At 42.5% G+C, this 23,462-nt stretch overlaps 1 protein-coding gene across 1 annotated transcript in view; it reads right to left on the reverse strand.

Annotated features, from left to right (window-relative positions):
* Positions 1–1,032: 1,032 nt before the first annotated feature.
* Positions 1,033–23,462, reverse strand: part of LOC102946013 (pseudouridine 5'-phosphatase) — a 137,576-nt gene continuing 115,146 nt past the window's right edge. Inside the window, exon 4 of the mRNA XM_037899816.2 lies at positions 1,033–5,853. Coding sequence (XP_037755744.1) covers positions 5,677–5,853 — 177 coding nt within the window. The 3' untranslated portion in view covers positions 1,033–5,676. The remainder of the gene's footprint in view (positions 5,854–23,462) is intronic.

The raw sequence follows: 23,462 nt of genomic DNA on the forward strand, positions 1-23,462 counted from the left end.
GGGACAACATCTTCTCCTGACTGATCATGCTGGGGGCTCTGCCTGTCTCCAGCACTCCGGACCCTCAGCTATCACCACCACCTGGGAACCCCGATCAATTCAAGCTTCATGGAGTGGTGAGAACCCAGCTGTCTCTCTCTGGGCATAGCCTTCTGACCCTGACTTGTGTGATCAGTTATAGTTTTCTAAACCTGACTTTTATAATCAAATTTAAGTTAGATTTAATATTATAACCATTTTGTTTGTTTGACTCCCCTTGTATGGTTATTACCCGGCAATAAATAACTTTCATGGTTAAGCTGGTTGCTTCTCTCTCTCTCTCCCCCCCTCATGGATATTTTTTGGTTTTCCCATTCGCTCTGCAGCAATGATTCATACCTAAGCTAAAGATCCCTGCAGTGCCCAAAAATCCTGTGGGGTTTGTTCATTAACTGGGTTACTACCAGAACAATTGTAACGTGAAAGTGGGGATAGGGACATGCTGAACCTGGGGCACAGGAGGGTGGCAGCTTGGAAGTGCTGCTCAACTCAGCCTGCTCAGGCATACTCTATTCTGGTGCGGTGTCCATGGCATATGAGGGTGACAGCTTGGAGGTGCCGTTTGACCCAACCTGCTGAGTCCAAGGGCATCTGAGGGTGACAGCTTGGAAGTGCTGCTTGACCCGGCCTACTGAGACAAGGGACATATAATGGGTCAGCTTGGGAGTGCTGATTAATCTAGTCCTCTCAGACGTGCTCCATTAATGTGTGTGTGTTCGTCTGATTCTAGGGCTGGAAGAACCCAGCCCTGGGGAACCTAGGTCCTGCAGGATAGCTCCACTGGGAGAGAACTTGCAGAAGGGAGAAGGAGAGCTCCATATGAGATCACAAGTGACTCATACACAATGTACAAGCAGTACATTGATAGAATTACAGAACCCCCCCCAGAAGAGTAACTCTAATAAATGAGCATACCCCAAAGTAATGGAGTATTTGCTACACCTTTGTCAGAGGAGGCAGTATGTGCCTCTTAGCATACACAGCCAAAATTCATCACTTGGCAACACATTTTATTATTTTCAGCTCTCCAATTATCATGTCACACAATTACGATAAAAACCACACCATCTAAGTCAGCCTGAAGATTAAAGACCAATAATACCTATTCAAATGTAACATTCTTAATTTTTTGACTCCCTCACATGTGTTTCCACTACCAGTGTTCCCTTTGTGTTCTGGTTTGTACCTTATGCATGCTATTCTCTGTACACCTTGTTTGCTCTCTAAGTTGAGATATTTGTAAAAAAAAAATTTTCAAGATGGCCAGATAATATGGTGATGTTCACTGCATTAGATCAGGCAGAAGTTTCCAAACTGTGTTTTCAAACATATTAAGTGGCAAGACAAAATCAGCAATAAGGCTATTAATAGCCAAACCTAGTAAGTGCCTTCATCAGCCCTGTTTCAGCATCTTATTGGTACTGACATATTAGGATTAGTAGCAGGGAAGACAAACCGATTGCAAAGTGTGTTTACTGAGGAATGCCACTACACAGTTGCTGATCACATGGTTGCCAAATGCTTTGGTGGCATGATAAAATTGCCAATGAAGGACACATACCAAACATCCAGCTAGATATCTTAAGGACCTAGCCAGAGATTGATCTGGGTGACACTTGACCTGGAAGGAGGCTACATCTCTTTGGGATTTGCCTTGATGATTACTAAGTAGGAAGCGAGGAATCCTTTGTCTGGCTCAGTTTGAAGGATTACAGGTGACACAAAGTTGGGAGGTATTGCCAATATAAAGGAGGACCAGAATATCATACAAGAAGATCTGGATGACCTTGAAAAGTGGAGTAACAGAAATGGGATGAAATTTTATAGTGGAAAGTGCAAGGTCATGCACCCAGGGACTAACAAAAAGAATTTTTGCTGTAAGCTGGGGACTTATCAGTTGGAAGTGACACAGGAGGAGAAAGACCTGGGTGTACTGGTTGATCACAGGATGACTATGAGCAGTCAATGTGATGCGTCCATGAAAAAGCCTGATGCATTAGCTAGGATTGCATTAGCCGAGGTACTTCCAGCCAAGACAGGGAAATGTTACCACCATTATATAAGGCACAATGTGGAATACTGTGTGCAATTCTGGTCTCCCATGTTTAAGAAAGACGAATTCAAACTGGAACAGAGAAGGACTACTAGGGTCAGAAGAATGGAAGAAGAATGGAAAACCTACCTTATGAGGCTGAGGGGAGATATGATTGTTCTCTATAAATACATTAGAGGGATAAATACCAGGGAAGGGGAGGAGTTATTTAAGGTAAGCACCAATGTGGACACAAGAACAAATGGATATAAACTGGCCACCAACAAGTTTAGGCTTGAAATTAGACAAAGGTTTGTAAGCATCAGAGGAGTGAAGTTCTGGAACAGCCCTTTCAAAGGGAGCAGTGGGGACAAAAAAGTTAACTGGCTTCAAGACTGAGCTTGATAAGTCTATGGAGGTATGATGAGGCTGCCTACAATGGTACGTAGCTGACATGCGACTGCTGGCAGCAAATATCTCCAATGGCTGCTGATGGGGCACTAGATGGGGAGGATTCTGACTTACTACAGAAAATTCTTTACCAGGTGTCTGACTAGTGGGTCTTGTCCACATGTTCAGAGTCTAACTGATCACCATATTTAGGGTTGGGAAGGAATTTTCCCCCAGTCAGATTGGCAGAGACCCTGAGGTTTTTTTGCCTTCCTCTGCAGCATGGGGGATGGGTCACTTGCAGGTTTAAACTAGAGTAAATGGTGGATTCTCTGTAACTTGAAGTCTTTAAATAATTATTTGAGGGCTTCAGTAACTCAGCAGAGGTTAGGGGTCTATTACAGGAGTGGGTGGGTACGGTTCTGTGGCCTGCGATGTGCAGGAGGTCAGACTAGGTGATCATAATGGTTCCTTCTGGCCTGAAAATCTATGAGTCTATGAGATTAAGGATAATAAAAGATGGCTGTATTGAATGGGATTTACTGCTGGATTAAGGGGAGTTTTCTATGTTAATTTTCCTCAGTAAAAGAGGAAACCGTTAACTATACCAGAATTGAAGGGAACAGAATTTATATTCATTCATAAGAACATTAAAAGGCCGGACTTCATCAGACCAATGGTTCTTCTAGCCCAGTGTCCTGTCTTACAACAGTGGCCAATGCCAGATGCTTCAGAGGGAATGAACAGAACAAGACAATCATGAATTGATCCATCCCCTGTTGTCCAGTCCGAGCATCTGGCAGTTTGAGGCTTAGGGACACCCAGAGCATGGGGTTGCATCCCTGACCACCTTGGGTAATAGAATGGGGTTGCATCCTTGATTGATCCTTCATTATCCCATGGTGGCACTGCCAATGCACTTCTGTTTTGCCATAAATATCCAATATTTATCTAAGTGTGTATGTCTTAAGAAAGTATTTGTAATGCTTTGGTGAGAGGCCCTTTGGAACAACTTTGTAAATGTGACATGTGCCTTGATTTTTTTTTAAACTCCAAGTTCAATTAAATGTATACAGCACTTTGAAAAAGTTACTAATTACAACTTATTAGAGCTTGTTCTACCTAATAAGTTCCCAGTTGGAATTCAGCAATTCTGAACTAAAGGGATCCCCAAAGGCACCTGTTTTACACTTGAAAGCTCAGAATTATTGCTGTATGGTAACACTTTCTGATATGCAACATTAGCCATGAAGGAACTGTGCAATACCATTTCTGTTATCTTGAATGGCAACAGAAGAGGAAGAATTTACATTACTTTAGTTGGACTGTAGATACAATATAAATATTCACTAGAACTGCAACACATGGTTATACAAAATTATATGCAAAATAATATTACAGTAAGCAATATTCACCCACCTGCACTTTCAGATCTTTGGATGAAAGGCATTGCAGAAGAAAAACTGTTACTATATTGTGCTTGACAATATTTTTCTAATACCATCCAATTAATAATTTACTGATAGTTTGGAATAGGATATTCTTATTTTTTAAGATATTTAAATAGTGTACTCAGAGACACAGACTGTTTTAAATTTGCTTTAAAAAAATCTATGTAATATCTAAGAATTTTAGTGAGTCTTCCAATGTTCACTTATTTTTTGCTTTTTATTAAAAACAAAAAGTGAGCTGCAGAAATGCTAGAAAAAATATTTGATCTCTGAGTTCTTGTTTGAGTTACGTTCTGTTATCTCAACAGTCCACTTATTAAAAAAATGAACAAACAGCACTCTAATCATTCAACCACTTAATTTTTTTTCACATGCAGAATAGAAGGAAACTTCAGTATTTTATTTCAGTGAATAATATCAGAAGTACCTATTTTCTTATCTTCAGCATTTTTTACGTTCACTATCTTCATCAAAGACGTTTTACTGTGATTACGAGAATAGTTTAGGGCTTCCCACAGCTAAAAGGTTATTTTTTTTTTCAAATTTATAATGCAATCATTATCTCCATACAAGAGGTAAGATCCTTTAAACTAGTGTTTCCCAGTCCAGGGGCTGGGGCAAAGTAGTACAGGAAAGTCAAGACACAGAGGAGAACAGCAGTAGGGAAAAAGAATTTTCACAACCCTGGATATGTTCCACCATACAAATTATACTTATTTGTTTGTTTGTGGTAGCACTCACAATGTACTTTATACTTTCCAAAAAGAAAATACAGTCACTTTCCTGAAGAGCTCACAATCTAAAGATAGACAGAAATGGACCCGGATTAGCAGAAATGAGTATAACATATAGGGTGGCAAAGATGGTGCTTGGTAAAACAAGGTTAAGCTACAAAACAAAAATATTACTTTCGGTATTAAATCAGCAGAATTTTCTGTAGTAAAAATAATGTAAAGAGTCTTCAGAAGGACTTAACTGTGGAGAAGATAGGGGGCCTTGTGCATAAGCTCATAAAGACTAAAGGAGGCAACATGAAAGAATGGAAAAAAGAATGGAAATACAAGGCTGTCATCATTGGGGGAGCAAAATGGATGGGGAAGAGGCTATGTGAAATGAGACAGGGGGATAAGTAGGGAGTAGCAGTGTTACACAGGCTTACACAGCGCTCAGATGAGCTGCAAGAGCATATGGTCGTAGGAAGCTGACAATGGGTTCCCCCTCCACCCCATTCCAGAAAGGGGAAGTCACAAAACAGGAGAACAAAAACGAACACCACGAAAGTAAAACACACAAAAACAAAAAATCCAACCAGAAGATAAGAACAGGAAAGACAAAGGCATGGACAAGGAATAGGTAGTGGTAACTGTGCCGCACAATGGTATAAGGGGGCAACAGCCTATCCATAACAAGGAAAATGTTGAGCACCATTGTTCTAAGCAGTCTGTTATTCCAGCAAACCAGAGCAAAACCCTCCACATGTTTGAAGCAGATTGTCTTTGCAGTTTTGCAAATGCACTGAATGTACATGACATTATGCAGATGACAAGACTAGTATAGCTGAAGAACAGGCAAGAAGAAACATTCCTTCCACTTAGCACTGCAGAAGACAAACCAAGAGTAACCAGGGAAATTTAAAAGTAAATCATGAAAGACTTCATTGTCTTATTTTAGAAAGAAAAATAAAAAATAGATAATTTTTTACTCTACATTTTCATTCCCTACCCCCCAATCTCCAACTAAGAACATGTTGAAATATATTAGTCCTTAGTCATATGGTGGTAAACCAAACAGTTCTGGTTCAAAGTCCTCCATAGATTTCAGCACTAGATTTGCTTCCTTTGTAAGATCTTGATTCAAATTTTCATCTGGAATCATAATCACTTGCATCCCAGCTGCCAGTGCTGCTTGAACCCCAAGTGGAGAATCTTCAAATACAAGACACTGAAAAATGAGAAAATAAAGACATAAAGGTTAAAATGTTGTAATTACTTGTATTATCACAAGAAAGGATGGCACATTATATATCAGAACACATGAAAAGTCACTTTCTCGAGCTGAGTAAATGAAGTATCTATAGGGCCTAATTGTGCATGACAGAAGTCAGTGAAAGTTTTCTAATTGATATCAATGAATGCCGATTGATCCCATAATGCTGAAGAACAGTGGGTCATAATGTAAATGGTTTTCAGTGCAGTTTAGTAATGTATTCTCGTGAACTGGTGGGAAACTTAACATTTTCTACTCCACAAAGCATCTGCCTGCAACTGACATGCATATTTTCAATACAATAAATACAGGAGAACCTCAGAGTTAGGAATACCAGAATTATGAACTAACCAGTCAACCACAGACCTTATTTGGAACTGGAAGTACACAATCAGGAAGCAGCAACAAAAAAACCAAATCAATCAAACAAACATAAAAGCAAACAGTACAGTACTGAGTTAAATGTAAACTACTAAAAAATAAAGGGAAAGCTTTAAAAAAAAGTTTTGACAAGGTAAGGAAACTGTTTCTGTGCTTGTTTCATTTAAATTAAGATGGTTAAAAGCAGCCTTTGTCTTCTGCATAGTTAAGTTTCAAAGCTGTATTAAATCAATGTTCATTTGTAAACTTTTGAAAGAACAACCATAACATTTTGTTCAGAGTTATGAACATTTTAGAGTTACAAACAACTTCCATTCCCAAGCTGTTCGTAACTCTGAGGTTCTACTGTAGCTATATTCTCTCAAACACAACACACCACAAAATGTTGGACAAGATCCTCAGCTGAAGAGAGTGGAACTGTGATAAGAAAATCTGTCCCACTGCCTTTAAGCATCATGAAGAAGTCCAATAAATTATGTTCTTGTTAAGAAGTAGTTGTTAAATTCTTTTTCTTGGAAAGAAGGGATTGCTGCCTCTTGCAGAACATGTAAGCACAAGTGGGTTCTGAGCACATTCAGCATGCTTAGATGAAGATTAGTGAGGAAAAAAAATTGTCAGCACAGCTTGTCTGGATACCTGTGAGCTCTCTTAGGTTCGAGAACTGTTGCAGTTTTTGGCCCATATTACTGCTTATAACAAATTGTAAACAAGTGATATTCAAAATGCATGAGCCACTTCATATCTTTTCAGATGTGTTTTGTACTTAAAATAAGAGTTTTTTCATGGTTTTCAGTTTTTGGATATCTGGGCTCCATTCAGAATATAGCAAACAATTTAGTAACAAAAAAATGAATGTGTGGCTCAGGAACGTAAATGCTGCATCTTCTGCTTAACAGATATCTCAATTAGAGACACAATGAAATTAAAAACATTAAATGGGGCCTGATACATAAAGCCACACCACATGAAATAATTTGTATCAATGAATGTCCATATCTGTGATTTCAAAAGAATTCTGTTGTTAGTTTGTTCTATATTTAAACCTGAAACCTGAAGTCAGTGGTAAAACTTTCATGGATTTCAGTGAAGCCAGGATTTCATCATATATTTATAGCAATAATTTATCTGAATAAGCAGTGTCAGTAAACAATACAGTTAAAAATATTTGAAAGCTTTAGAAAACCATTAGGAGCAGATATTAATATATGTGCACATCTTGTGCATCTAGAAAGGTTATTTGCATATATCTGTTATTGCTCAGAAGAGATGTTCTAAAATTGGATATTATAATCTCTATTTTAATGCAGAAAGGGTTTAGAGGAGAGGTCACTCAACTTGTGCAGTAGCTGTAGTTCTTTGAGATGTGTCCCCCTATAAGTGCTCCACTTCAAGTATGCATGCAGCTCTTGACCCTTTGATCAGAGATTTTCTGTTAGCAGTGTCTGTCTGGCAAGCATATGCATCCTATGACTCTTCGTGCTGGATAACAAGGCTATATAGGAGTGCATGGGTGAACCACTCTTAGTTCCTTCTCCACCCAAACATCCCCCAAGAAGCAATCTGAAGCAGAGAGGAAGAAGGGTAGGTAGTGGAGCATCCATAGGACACACATTTTGAAGAACTGCAGTTATGGCAGAAGGTGAATAGCCACTTCTTCTTTGACTAGTATTCCTATGGGTGCTCTACTTCACGTGACTTTCGAGCAGTATCCTCAGATGTAGGTCCTGCAGTTTTGAATTCTGTTCCATCCAAGAGCCGCATCGGACTTTACAGCATGGATCAGGGAGTAATGTTTCAAAAAAAAAAAAAAAAAAAAGAGTTACCTGTTCCGTAACTGGTGTTCTTTGAGATGTGTTGCTCATCTCCACTCCATATTAGGTGTGTGTGCTCCCCATATGCACCGGTGATGGACGTTTTTCCCCCTCAGTGGTATCCATAGGGGACCAGCTCTGGCACCCCCTGGAGTGGCACGTGCACGCCATGGTATAAGCGGTGCTGCTGGCGACCTTCACCTTCAGTTCCTTCTTGCCAGAAACTTCAATAGTGGGGAAGGAGGGCGGGTCATGGAATGGACCTGAGCAAACACATCTTGAAGAACACCAGTTATTGAAAAGGTAACTGTCTTTTCTTCTTTGACTGCTTGCTCCTGTCTATTCTGTATTAGGTGACTCCCAAGCAGTACCAATGGAGGCGGGTAGAAGTTCATGGGCATGTAGATTGCAGCACAGCTCTGCCGAACCCATCATCATCTCTGGCTTGCTGAGTGATCGCGTAATGTTCCGTGAACACGTGAACCGTCGTGAATGTTCCGTGAACACGTCGTGGCTCTGCAAATGTCCTGGATGGGAATGTATGCCACGAAGGCTGCTGAGAACGCCTGAGCTCTGGTCGAATGGGCCTTCACGATCGGTGGTGGTGGGACCTGTGTCAACTGGTAACAGGTCCGGATGCAGGAGGTGATCCAGTTGGAAATCCTCTACGAGGACACCGGAAGGCCCTTCAACTTATCTGCTGTAGAGATGAAAAGCTGAGTCAACCTGTGGAAGGGCTTGGTATGCTCCAGGTAAAATGCCAGGGCACGTCTGATGTCCAGCACGTGCAGCCTCCTTTCCTCACTAGTGGCATGCGGCTTGGGGCAAAACACCGGGAGGAAGATGTCCTGATTGACATGGAAGGAGACCACCACCTTTGGCAGAAAGGTCAGATGGGGTTGCAGTTGAACTTTGTCCTTGCAGAACACAGTGTATGGCGGCTCCGATGTGAGGGCTTTGATTTCCGACACTCGTCTCACTGATGTTATCACCACAAGGAAAACGACTTTCCGTGACAGGTGGGAAAGGAAGCAGGAGCCCATAGGTTCGAAGGGTGGGCCCATGAGCCTAGAGAGAACCAAGTTAAGGTCCCACTGTGGGACAGGAGCCTGAACCAGCGGGAAGAGAGTCTCTCAAGGCCTCTCAGGAATCTGACCGACATATCATGGAGAACACAGTCTGAGTCTGGAACAGCGGGCGAAATGCGGAAATAGCCATCAGGTGCACCCGGATGGAAGAGAGGACCAGTCCCTGGTTCTTAAGATGGAGCAGGTACTCCAGGATGGATTGTAAAGGAGGAATGCAACAGAGAGAGAACACGCTCAGATGCCCAGTGGGAGAACCTCGTCCACTTGGCCAGGTAGGTTGCTCTAGTGGATGATTCCTGCTTTCCAAGAGGACTTGTTGGACCTTATTAGAGCAGGCCAGTTCCTCTGCGTTCAACCACACAGCATCCACAGCGTGAGGTGGAGGGAGGTAAGGTTGGGGTGCAGGAGGCAGCTGTGGTCTTGTGAGAGCAGATCCAGCCGGTCGGGAAAGGGCTGGGGGCGGTCGTCGCCAGGTCCATTAGTGTGCCGAACCAATGCCAGTGTGGCCACACCGTGGCAATCATGATGAATTTGGCCTTGTCCCTCTTGATCTTTGACAGGACTCTGCTGATGATCAGGTTTGATGGGAACTCATGCATCGGAGCCCCCGACCATGAGAGAAGGAAGGCATCAGGGAGAGAATCCTTGCCCAGCCCCTGCAGGGAACAGAACTTATGACATTTTCTGTTCTGTCTGGTGGCAAACAGGTCCACCTGGGGAGTTCCCCACCTCTGGAAGAGCATGTGGGCTACCTCTGGATGGAGTGACCACTCATGGTGAGAGGAAAAGTACCGGCTGAGGCGATTTGCCAGCATATTTCTGACAGCAGGAAGATGACAGGCCTCCAGATGGATTGTGTGCTTGATGCAGAAATCCCACAGACGGAGTGCCTCTTGACAGAGAGCCAATGAATGCGCTCCCCCTTGCCTGTTGATGTAGAACATAGAGGCCGCATTGTCTGTCAACACGCTCATCACTTTGCCTGAGAGATGTGGCAGGAAGAATCTTCAGGCCAGGCGGACTGCTCTGAGCTCTCTGACATTTATGTGCAATGTCAGTTCCTCTGGGGACCACATACCTTGGGTCTGCAATGCACCTTGATGCGTGCCCCAGCCAAAGTCTGAGGTATCTGCCTCAGTTTGATTGAAGAGCGTGGACTGTTGAATGGGGACTCCATCTAGGACTGCCTTAGAGTCGGTCCACCATTGCAGAGAGGTAAGTATCTCTGGCGGGATGGTGACGACTTTGTCCAGATGATCTCTGGACTGGGAATAGACCATTGACAGCCACTGTTGGAGAGGTTGCATCCTGAGTCTTGCATGGCAGACGACATATGTACAGGCTGCCATGTGTCCGAGCAACTGGAGGCATACCCGGGCCATGGTCAGAGGGAATGTGGAGACCGTTGCAATGAGATCTACCGTCATCCGGAACCGGTCTTGAGGCAGGAAAGCTCTTGCTCAGGTAGAGTTGAGCACTATCCCAATGAACTCTATCCTTTGCACCGGAACTAATGTTGACTTCTTGTCATTCACCAATAGGCCCAGGGACCAGCATGTGACCTGTAGTACTGTGAGATCCCGTTGGACTTGAGATCTGCAGCGGCCTTTGACCAGACATGCCAAGCTTGTGGGGAGAAAATGCAGAAATTGGGCTTGTTTTTGGCTTAATTGGCTTGTGAGTTGCTTGTTGGCTAGTTTTCGGCTTGTAGCATGTTGCTTGTCTGGCTTGTAGCTTGTCGTAGCTTGTTGTTTCTTTTTTTCTTTCGACGGCTCCTGGCAAGCTGGGGCAAGGGGAGGAAGAGAGTCAGGGGTGCACAGCAGGCCCACCATAGTCCCATACTGCACGCCAGGGGGATCTAGTCACAGAGTGTTGGGGTTCTTAAGGATTGGCTTGTTTTGACCTTGTTTTGAAATGGGATTAGCTTGAATTTGGGCTTATTGTGAAAGTCGGGGTGCTTATTTACCACATGAAAGTTGGTAACTGTGGTGCAAGCTGCCATGTGTCCCAGTAGTCGAAGACAGTTTGTTATTGTGGTTTGAGGGCTTCCCTGAATTGCCTATACCAGACCTGGCAAGGTTATGAATCTGTCTGAGGGAAAGTAGGGTCTGGCTCTCAATGAGTCCAAATATGCCCCCATGAACTCTATTCTCTGTACAGGGGTTAATGTGACTTTTTTACATTCAGCTGCAGAACCAACTCCTGGAACAGAGCAAGGGCCATCTGGGTGGAAGACAGCACTTCTTCATAGGAGCGGCCCTTCAGTAGACAGTTGTTGAGGTATGGGAAAATTAGGATTGATTTTTGTCAAAAGTCAGCAGCCACTACTCCCAGGACCTTTGAGAACACATGTGGTGCCAACGAAAAGCCGAAGGGAAGCACTCGGTATCAGACATGGTCATGGCCTATAGTGAAACATAGGTATTTCCTGTCCAATGAAAGTATCATTATATGGAAATAAGCATCTTGTAGATCGAAGGCCAAAACTCAATCCCCTTTCTCTAGTGAAGGCATTATCCTGAACTTCTGAGACTTCTTGAACTTGTTTAGAAGTCTTAGATCTAAGATCAGTCTCCACTCTCTGTACCTCTTTGTCATGATGAAATACTTCAAGTAAAATCCCTTGCCCTTGTGAGGAGGAGGAACCAACTCTATTGCTTCTCATTAAAGGTGAGCATTCAGGTCTCAAAAGAAGCTTATGAGAGGGATCTCTGAAGAGAGACGTAGGACATATGGAGGGAGGGAATGATGTAAAATGGATGGTGTAGTCCAACGTTATGACCTCTATGATTCATTTGTCTGTAGTGATCCACCTCGAAGCATGTTGGATGTAGGCTAGTAGGTCTCCAAAGCGGGGAAAGTGGACTAATGAACATAACTGTAACAACAGAAGTATGGGGAGATTTGAATCCTCAACCAATCTATCAAAACTGTTGCTTTGAAGATGGCTGGGTGGTAGTGGAGGGTGGTTGGGCGCCCCTCTTTCTCTGAAATCTGTCTGGCATGTTCGGTGGATCTATGGAGCCCAGAAAACAGAGCAGGATGTGTTGTCTGGGCAGACGGTGACCTACTAAACCTTCTCTTAGTTGCAGGTGTATACATGCCCATGGATTGTAAAGTAAGGCCTAGAGTCCTTTAGAGTGTGCAAGGATGCATCTGTGGGTTCTGAGAACAGTTTACAATTGTTGAAGCTCCCCCACAGGGTTCTGTATTTCTCTCAGAATCCCTGAGAGATGGAGCCATGATGCCTTGTGCATAGAGATGGATCTACCAGTTGTGCCTGCAGCATTTAAGGACTCTTGAAGAGCAGTTCTGGCCACCAATTGTCCCTCTGAGATGATGGACTCTATATTCCTGTGGCAGATAGTCAATAAAAGCCATGACCCTTTTGTTTTTGTAAATTTATATTTGCCCATGACCTCCTGATAGTTCACAATCCTGAATTGCAGGGTTGCTGACATGTAGGCCTTTCACCCAAAGAGATCCAGCCCCTTCCGGCTCTTATCATATAGGGTAGACTTAGCAAAGTGCTGCCTGCCCCTATCATTTACTGCATTTACCACCAGGCAGTTAGGTGAAGGATGAGAGAACAAAAAAGGTAATTTGAAGGAGTATCCTTAGTGGGAACATAATACTTTTTTATTCGCCTGTTCACACACACGTGGAATAGTGGCAGGTGTCCACCACAGCATTTTAGCCAGGTTTAGAAGCAGTTCAATGATGGGTAACACCACCCTGGAGGGTGTTGATGACTGCAAGATATCCAACAGTTTGTGTTGTGAATCCTTGACATGTTTGAGAATAATTGAAGAGTGTCATCTACCCTCTTTATGAGGTCTCGAAACTGCCAAAAATCAGCAGTCATAGATGGTGGCGGACGAATAACTGCCTTGTCCAGAGACAAGGATGAAATAGGTGTTTGAGGGTTGGCCTCTTTAGCCACCCTAGATTCCTGCTTCTCAAACGCCTTCTCCTGTGGAGGGGGGTGGTTGGGGAAGAAAGGGCTGTACAACTCTAGCCTCCCTGTGAGATGGTATTAGTGGTCTGGCAAATTGTCATTGATCGGCAGCACAGGGGTCCCAGTATGGCTATTGTGGGGATTCATAAGGAAGTGGGGTGGTATGCAGGGTTGGTTCCACCACATTTGATAATGTGCCTGATCCTCTCTATGATCTTCAGAGAATGGGTTCATGAAGGGATATACTGGAGAACCTTGAACAGGGATGGAAACTTCCAGTCAGTCTTTTTCATCCTCCTCCATCTCATCCAAAAGAGAAGCACCCTCAGAAAACAGCAGAGAGTCCTGCGGTACCAGAGGATGGGAGTCCAGAGATCAGAGTCTTGGAACCCATGGGGACCTGGGACTCCGGTGCATCTGTTATCGAGAGGTCCTTAGTCTATCTGGACTCCTGTGGTATTCAATCAGGGATTGGTAGAGACATAGTAGTCAAGGCCATGGCCACTGAAGCTGCCTGCTGATGGTGTATGTACTGAAGTTGATGCTGGTGTTTGGCATCGTTGCTTGCTGGGTGCTGCTAGCATGGGTACAAACAGCTGGGTTGAATGCATAGGTACTGAGGGTCAGGCTGAACTTGATGGTGCCGGTCCCAAGTGTCTATACTTGCCCTCCTTACTGGTATAGCATACTGAGGACTTATCAGAGCCATGTCTCTCCTTTGTGCTATGGGCCTTTACAGTATCAAAGGATACTGCCGGTATCAAAGGAGTTCTCCAACTCAGTGGTACTGAGTCGAGAGGTCATGGCTTCAAAGATGGTAGATCTCTCTGGAGACCGGACCTTTTTTGGAGCTGGCTCCTTAAGGTTAGAGTCCATGCTCCTGTTTTTGGAAGACTTCTCTGAAGCTGCCAAAGTCTCCCTTTTCTTAGGGGAAGCCACTGCCAAAGAGCTAGATCTGTCCAGAGACAGATGTACAGGGAGGTCGGACTCAGAAGATGGCCAAAGGGAGCATTCCATCATTAGCAGTCTGAATTTCATCTCTTTTTTCCTTGCCTTAGCCTTGAAGGCCAGGCAGAAGCTGAATTTCTGGGAGATGTGGGACTCCCCCATGCAACAGACACACTAAGGCCTGGCCTACATTATAGATTTAGGTTGACATAAGGCAGCCTTGTTCCCGTCAATGCAAGTGCCCTACTACACCGACATAATAATTGTACCTCGATGAGAAGGGTAGAGCTTATGTTAGTGTAGTTAGGGCAAGGTAGTTTCTATGCAGACACTGCATTACTCACATCAGCTGTTGGCTGTCATTCTTGTCAAATTGACAAGAAAGCCGGGCTGTCACTGGGGCGGATGGGGGGCTCTACTAGAGCACACTGCCCCCGGGCTCCCATCTGGGCTGCCCTCACTCTGCTTGGAGCTCAGCTGCTTTGAGGTCCCAACTGCCGGCTCCCCGTGGGGAGCCCGGCTGTTGCCCAGAAGCTCCCAGATCCCTGCTCGGAGCCCAGGAGCCATCTGGACTCCAGGCATGGGAGGGGAGGTGGCAGTCACACTCTTGGTGGCAGGGAGAAAGGAGCCGGGGGGGGACATCCAGGGTCCCAGTGGTGGGGAGGCAAGAGCCCCGAGGGGCAGCTGGGCTCCGAGAAGTGGGGAGCCAAGAGCCCTGCGGCAGACAGGCTCCCGGAGGTGGGGAGGCGAGAGCCCAGAGGGGCAGCCGGGCTTCCCATGCCAGGAACAGGGAGCCGAGAGCCAGGGGTTGCAGCTAGGCTCCTGGTGACAGAGACCCGAGAGCTTGGAGGGGCCGCCAGTCTCCCTGTAGGCAGGGAGTGGAAAGCTAACAGCCCAGAAGCAGGCGGGCTCTTGGCGGGGGCTGTGTGAGGAGCTGAGAGCCCAGGCTCTCAGCCCCTCGCACTGCCCCTCTTAAGTTGGTGGAAGAGCTCCTGGTGAAGATGTGCATCACCGACAGAAGGAGGGTAGTGTGGACATCAACCACTGCAGTAATTACATAGGTCAACTGAAGTTTCTAGTGTAGACATTCCCTGACTGTGGCCATCGCTCACAGGAATAGCCTTATGGCAGGAGAGGCAACATTTGAAACCTGGTGAGGCAGAAATGCTCCTTCAGAAACAAAATTAGTTTCCCTGAGGGCAAAGAGAAGATAAAACATTCCCCTCACTATTTATCTAACTAATTCTAACGATAAAACTATCTTAATATTATAAAAATATTAGAAAGTCAAGGCATGCTCAAGATGGAAATGCTAGGGCTTCATTTCAGTCTGAGGCAGTTGAGAAAGAACTGCGGGCATTTCGCCTGTCCACCCCTATATAGTCTCAGTATCCAGCATGAGGAGGAACAGGATGCATGCATGGGCCAAACAGACACTGCTAACTGAAAATCTCCAATCAAGGACTTGAGAGATGCATGCATACCTGAAGTGGAGCACCCATATGGACACTACTTAAGTAGTATATTGTGGATAGTCTGCAAAATGTTTGTGCTTTTTCCAAAGCCTAACTTATGAGAGAAACAAAAACCACTTCAAGGATGAAGGAATTGGCCACATATACAGGAACTAGCCATGTAAAGATATTATATGTACTGGGTGTCAGAACCAAGCTAGAATCAAGATGTTTTCCTTACAGACTTAAAATTGTCTCCTTGATGACCAAGAATCAAGACATTTTTCTTGCAAACTTTAAATTATCTCCTTAATGACTTGTTATCTACCTGCTAAACTCTTGGAGAAGGGAAGAGTGCAGACTATCAACACACTGAATACAAACCCACAGTATGCACTACATACCATTCTCGGAGGGGTGAAGGAGGGGAGGTGAATTAAAGTTCTGAATTATACCAGAACATAGACAAGTCTGTTTATTTACAATCTACAATGAAGAAGTCTTTCTTTGTTAGTTAAACTTTTCCACAGGGTCTAAATGATAATACAGTAAGTTTTGACATTTGAAAAGACTTGCATAGCTATTTGGAAAACAAAACAAAAACAAAAAACAAACATGCATACATTCTTACACTGCTAGCATTATCTAAGGTTTACAGGTTAGTGTGCAATTTAAGTTCAGTTAAACCTATTTACACACACACACACACACACACACTTGAAGGAAACAACTGCAGGACTAGTCAAGTAATCATTAATTGTAATATGTATAATAGAATGTATTACTGAAATAAAGTCTCTGGCATCAATAAAATCATTTTATATTATTTTATATAAAAAGGAACCACTAGATAAGATAGGATGGGGTTCTAACAAATACTCAGGAAGGGCCTAATTCTGCTTCCCATTCAAGTTAGAGGGAATTTTATCACTGATTCCAACAAGGAGCAGAAATAAGCCAATGGCAGAGTGCTTTTGAAAATCTCATCCATAAAATATTAAAGCATGGGTCATTTGCTGGTTTTAACTAGAGAAAATGGTGGGTTTTCTGTAACTTGAAGTCTTTAAATCATGATTTGAAGGCATCAGTAACTCAGCCAGAGGTTATGGGTCTGTTACAGGAGTGGGTGGGTGAGGTTCTGTGACCTACGATAAGCAGGAGGTCAGACTAAATGATCACAATGGTCCCTTTTGGCCTAAAAGCCTATGGGCTGGTCTACACTACGGAGGTGGGGTGGGGTGGGGGAAATCAATCTAAATCACGCAACTTCAGCTACGTGAATAGTTGAAGTCGATGCACTTAGATCTACTTACTGCAGTGTGTCCACTGCAGTGTGTTGACGGGAGACGCTCTCCCGTTGATTCCCCTTGCACTTCTCATTGAGGTGGAGTACCAGAGTTGATGCTAGAGCGATCAGCAGTTGATTTATCGTGTCTATACTAGACATGATAAATCAACCCCCGCTGGATCGATCGCTGCCCGTCGATCTGGCCGGTAGTGTAGACAAGACCTATGAGTCTATTCCTCTGCAGGAAGAGTACCAACTTATTTACGGCAAGGATATTTTGAAAGGATTTGCCCTTTTACAGCATTAGGTAAAGTTTTATTATTCCCATGTTGTAGATAATATTTCAAAGTCAAAACTATAGGTCGTTTAACTAAAATTAAAGTCAATATCAGATTTCTGTGTTATTTTCCAAGCACATTTAAAATTATACCAAACAGAAAATGATGAAAACCTAAACACCCAGGTAAGAAGAATCCAGAATTTTTGACCTATTTATCTATGGTACTTATATGGCCTGCGCCAGTGTAGTATGTGAACACCACAATCTTTAATGTATTTGTCCTCAATACTCCTCTGAAGTAGAAAGTTCCATTTAACATCATTTTATGGATGGGAAAATGAAGCACAGAGAGGCTAAGTGATTTTTCCAAGGTAACACAGGGAGTCAGTAGCAGAGCAGGGAACTGAACCCAATTTTCTTAAGTCACAGGCTAGCACTCTAATCACTGGATCATTCTTCTCCTCCAAATCTTTGTGGCTAGGGTACATTTCAACAAAATGAGCTTTTTGCTAAACCTTAAATGGGTGTAAGGTGTACAATGGTTAAAGCAAAACAATGAAAAAAATGTTAAATGTAAAGGCAAAAAGTAGTTCAGTACAGTATATTTTTAGAGATGCAACATATATGAATAGTCTTTGAAAGCATTAAGATGTAAGTAGACATGAACTTGCCAGTTTGTACTTTGAATTTTCTGATAACTTTACAATGATTTTTTGTTATTTTTATTAATACATAACCAGAACTGTTGACCGTACATCCTTACTTTTTTTCTTATATAAGCCAAAAGAAGGAGGGCATCAGATATACAAGGTAAAAAAAGAAGAGATTTGAGGCAGTATAAATAGTGGGTCAGAGTAAGTGTACACAGAAGCCAACATGTTTAAACTAGGCACATAATACACAGGTACCTAAGGCACTTAAATGTCTAGGGTGAGTTTCAGAAATGTTGAGCAACAGCAGCTACCATAAAATACAATGACATTTCGGGATTCTGAGCACTAGATAGATAGTTTCGTTCCTTCGAAGTTCTGAAAAATAGAAAGTTCTGTTTCAGGTTCAGTGAAACATTTTGTTCAACCTGAAAAGTCTTGTTTCCTGGTCTTTTACAAGGACTAGATTCACAAAGGAAGAGATGGTGGTTCCTAAATAGCCATTGGGCTGGGGGTGAAAGGGAAAGGGGAGACGAGAGTGTGGTGGGTAGGGTACCCACCTCGCACGTGGGAGATCCAAGTCCTCATTCCAATGAATATTTAATTTACATAAAGCAGAAAGGATTTCAACAGCAGAGATTGAGAGGGGACACTCTCTCCGTCTCACATGAGACTAGGCAATAGCCTGGTGTTAGGATTCTCACCTGGGAACAGGAAGACTTGGTTTCAAGTCTCCTGCTCCAGAGCAGTGATACAAATCTGAGTTTCCCACATTCCAGGTGAGAGTGTCCTCACCACTGGGCTGAAGCAGTAAGGGGGGGTGGGAGGGGGTACTCCTCCCCATTTTGTGAATGGTGCCCAAGTCCCCTGTAAATCAAATCTAACTTGGAAAAAAAAAAAACCTGTAGACAAAACTTTTCAGTGAATTTGTGTGAAATTAATGAACAGCTTCAAGTTAACCAAACTACATTTTTCAATGCATAAACTATTCATGCAAAAAATTTTACACAGCTCTACTGAGCACTTCTAACATTCAGGTTGCATTTTTCTGTGTATTTTTACAAACATCAATAATTCTAGAGCTCATGAAGTGGAGGGATGGATTGCAATGGCAGTGCTAGTACAAGAATTCCCACTTAGCTCTGCCAGTGCAGCTCAACTCTCACCTACAATACCTCTGTTTCTTAAAGGCCCTTCATAGTAGTCACTATCAACTGTCTCAAATTTCCTCCCTGTGTACCCTAGATAGATTTTTTTTTTTTAATCACACCATCCATTTCCTGGCAATACTAGAGACGGCAACTACTAAAACTAAGCAACTAATGACAATGAGATGGGAACATTAAATTTACTTTTGACCTAACCCATACAGTATTGAAAAAAAAAATGGATTGATTTATTGCACCATTCAGTCCCCCCTCACTGTTTCTTCAGGGAAGTCTAGCCATGGGTGATGCAGAAGTTAACTTCTCTGACTGCTGTCTCACAAAAAAGCTCTGTAATATGTCAAAACATTATTTTATTCGATGAGAATTTTCCAAAAACATGGTTAGTTGTATTCTATATGTACACAGAGAAAAAAAAAAAAGTATAGAACTGCAAGGTGGAACACAGGGTGTATAAAAATAGAGGATTTAAAAAATAGGATTTTTAAAATTTAAATACAGGTTTGCTGCCAAGTTTTCAAAAAAGTCAATGTCCTGAACTGGTGGAAGTCACTGGCTGAGCAACTGGAAGCCGGGTTTACTGAGTGCTAAAACAGTTTGTGACAGCAGTAGCCTCTTTTGCAGGTGTAAAGAGAATATTTTCTTCATTTCAGTTTATTCAATAGTTCAGACAATTATTAGTTTATTCAAAGTTAAGAAACCAATTGGGAAATGATAAAAACAGAGAAGCTTGCTTTCCTCTTTCAATCTATGAATAAAACTAAGTGTGAGAGGATGAGGACATGATGACCAGAAACAATCAATACAGTAACTACAGAGAACATTTCTTTTGTTTAAATACAAAATATGTTTTGATAATTTTTTTCTTATGTATCCAGCACATTGATGAAAAATAAAATAAAATCCTAGTTTTGTGCATTTTAATTGAATTTGACTTCATCCAAATAGTATTTGACATAAATCGCAAATAAAAAATTGTCATCTAATAAAGAAGAAATGCACCATTCATTATTTTCCTAAAATCATAAAAATATATAAAAATCTGAATAAAAGTAAATTAAGCTATATAATTGCTTAAATAAATGTGTATAGGTATAGTGAATCTTTCAGGTTACCAAAGGGAACCATCAAATAGGCAATACGGCTATATTCAGGTGCCAATAATAGAATTGTAGGACTGGAAGAGAGAGGTCTAATACAGTCTCCTCCACTCAAGGCAGGACTATGTATTACCTAGACCTGACAGGTGTTTGTCTAACCTGCTCTTAAAAATCTCCAGTGATGGAGATTCCACAACCTCCCTATGCAATTTATTCCTGTGCTTAACTACCCTGATAGTTAGGACATTTTCCTAATGTCCAACCTAAACCGCCTTTGCTGTGGTTTAAGCCCATTGATTCTTGTCCTATCCTCAGAGCAATTTTTGAAATAAACAAGAACAATTTTTCTCCCTCCTCCTTGTAACAACCTTTTATGTACTTGAAAACTGTTATCATATCCCCCTTCAGTCTTCTCTTCTTCAGACTAAACAAACAATTTTCTCAGTTTTCTAAACCTTTAATCATTTTTGCTGCTCTTCTCTGGACTCTCCAATTCGCCCACATCTTTCCTGAAATGTGGCACCCAGAACTGGACACATTACTCCAGTTGAGGCCTAATCAGCACAGAGTAGAGCGGAAGAATTACCTCTCCTGTCTTGCTTACAATACTCCTGCTAATACATCTGTAATGTTGCACTCTATATGTTTATGAAAATATGCTTGTAAGTGTAAATATAACATAACTGTAATATGCTTTATGCTAGATATGCCATGTAACATAACCTTTGCAAAGGTTATAATCTACAGAATATATTCATCCTATATGTATGCATGTATCATTTTCATATCTGAAGTTATGAGCGTTGGCTCTAAGCTTGTATTTGAAGTGTTTGCTGCAGGAAACACATAAGGAAGGTTTGGCCAACATATTATGAAGGAACTATTCAAGTAATTGGGACTACTTAACTAACAATGGACTTTGGGAGAAGCCAATCCACATCTGAGCTTTCCTGGGAGTGTTCAAACGAACATGTAAACAACATGTAAACAATGGCGTTGGCCTGCAAAAAGCTGAATCATTCATGGACATGTGACTTGCCCAGGTGGCTACAAACTCCATCTTGTTGCTGTGATTTTGCACAGAAGAACAAAGGGGTTTCTGCTCATAAGAGAGAATATAAAAGGCCCAGGAAGCCTCTCCATTTTGTCTTCAGCTGACTCAAGAGATGACCTCTCCACCCCAAAGAGATGCCTGAAAGAAACTGGAACAAAGGACTGTAACTACGGGGAGTGTGAGTGATTGCTGGACCCAGGCCATAACTACAACGTTGGTCTGAAAAGGATTGTACCTGAGATAACATCGAGGGTGAGAAGTTAGTATTTGTAACTAGATCTTTAGTGTATTAAGTTAGCCTTGCGTGTTTTGTTTTATTTTGCTTGGTAACTTACTTTGTTCAGTGCTTTCAAGTAATGACAGACAGAAATCCTACTCTTTATACTTAATAAAATCACTTTTTTTTATTAACCCCGAGTAATTAATACCTGGGGGAGCAAACAGCTGTGCATCTCTATCAGTGTTACAGAAGGCAGACAATTTATGAGTTTACCCTGTATAAGCTTTATACAGAGTAAAACAGATTTATTTGGGGTTTGGATCCCATGGGGAGCTGGGTGTCTGGGAGCTGCATACAGGAGCACTTCTTAAGCTATTTTCAGTTAAGTCTGCAGCTTTGGGGGCGTGGTTCAGACCCTGGGTCTGTGTTGCAGCAGGCTTGCATGTCTGGCTCAACAAGGCAGAATTCTGAAGGCCCAAACTGGCAGAGAAAATGGGCTCACAGGTAGTCTCAGCACATCAGGTGACAGTCCCAACGGGTCTCTGTGATAGAATCTGTCACAACATCCCAGAATTACGTTTGCTCTTTTGCAACATATTTTAATGGTTACTGCAAGGAGGGTTACACTGTCCCTTTAAGAGTAGAGGGGGCCAGAAGATGTTGTTCCAGGGAGTTGGAATGAACAAAGGCCCAAGAAATAGCCTGGTAATGGAAGAGAGGAAGTGGTCCTGGGTAATCAGGAGTTGGATGGGGGAAAACTCCACAACATTGTTCCAGCTTCAGCAGCCTTGTAGTGTAGGATGGGTCAGCGATCGCCTCTCTTCTAGCCAACTGGGAGGAGCTCTCTGGAGGAGGGCCATATATGGACTGCCTTATCCCTCAGAACAGGGGAGACACTGGCAAGAGAAGGAAGCCAGAGCCAGAAGACTGAACTCCAGAGAGAGACAGCTATGAGAAATGAAGAGAAGACTGTGGCAGGGGAAGAGCTGTACGTGGATGGCAGAAGAACTAGAGATAAGTATGCATGTTTGTCCTGCAGTGACGCACTTTATTGGTTGGACTGTTTGTGGGCACTAAACCAGCCCCACATGGAGGCCCTGAAGAAGGAGGCTGTTGCAAAGAAAACTCTGGCCATGAGGGACTGCTCAGCCCTGTTAACGTTATCAACCAGTGAGAATCAACCTTTCTTTAAGAAAATAATCATGTTTTGCATTTGTACTTTTTAGTTAGAACTGATTATTTAAATCAAAGTTTCCTGCTTTCTGATTTAAATAATGATTAAAATTGGAGATTTAAATCACTGTGAGGTAAATCAATTCACTCAGGTCAAACAAAACCCTTTGGTCCCGCTTTCTTTTTAAAATACTAACCCTATGTCCATCAATATGTCGGCAACCATTTAGAATCAGCCAAGGGAAAGTAAAAGATGGTTTCTGTCTCAGAGGTTTGATGAAGCATGACTTAATTAATGACTTCCAGTGGGCAAGTGGACTCTCTAACTTCTTATGCTAGTCTCCTTCATATGTTCACTAAATTTTCTTAATTTGTTTTTCATTGCAGTTTGAGGGCTAATATTTTCAATCTGTTGATTGTTATCATTATGTATAAAGAAACGTCTGGCTAATGTTGTGAGGAATGGAACAACTGCTGTCAAAACATGGAGCACAGTCCTGCCTGTGTGTTTGGTTGTTAACGGTATACTTGGTTTGTGGCATACATCCATGTCTCTAAGCTCTCCGTGCATTCTGAAAGCAGAAAAAGCACAACTCTGACACACTCTGCCTTTTTAAAGAGTAAGCTTAAATGTAGAACAAACCAAACATTTTTTAATCCACACTATACATAGAAACATACTTCACTAGTCTGGCTTGCCTTATTGGCTTCCATGATGTCACTAAGCTTGTTGTATGAGAGAAGCAGATGATTATGGAAGGCAATATGCATAATGGAAAAGCTTAACTAATTCCCTGGAACTAGAGGCAATTAAAACTCTTAATTAGCAAAGAAGCCAGGCAAATGACCCATAATTATGATGGCTTTAATGTTATAGGAAATAAATGCACCAGGTCTTCCTTCTGCCTTACTTGCTACTGACATCTATTGTCAGCAGCATGGCAACATTTTTACTGAATGATGAAAAGTTTACGGAGGTTACATACATAATGG

The sequence above is a fragment of the Chelonia mydas genome, chromosome 1, assembly GCF_015237465.2.
Source record: "Chelonia mydas isolate rCheMyd1 chromosome 1, rCheMyd1.pri.v2, whole genome shotgun sequence".
Lineage (NCBI taxonomy): Eukaryota > Metazoa > Chordata > Testudines > Cheloniidae > Chelonia > Chelonia mydas.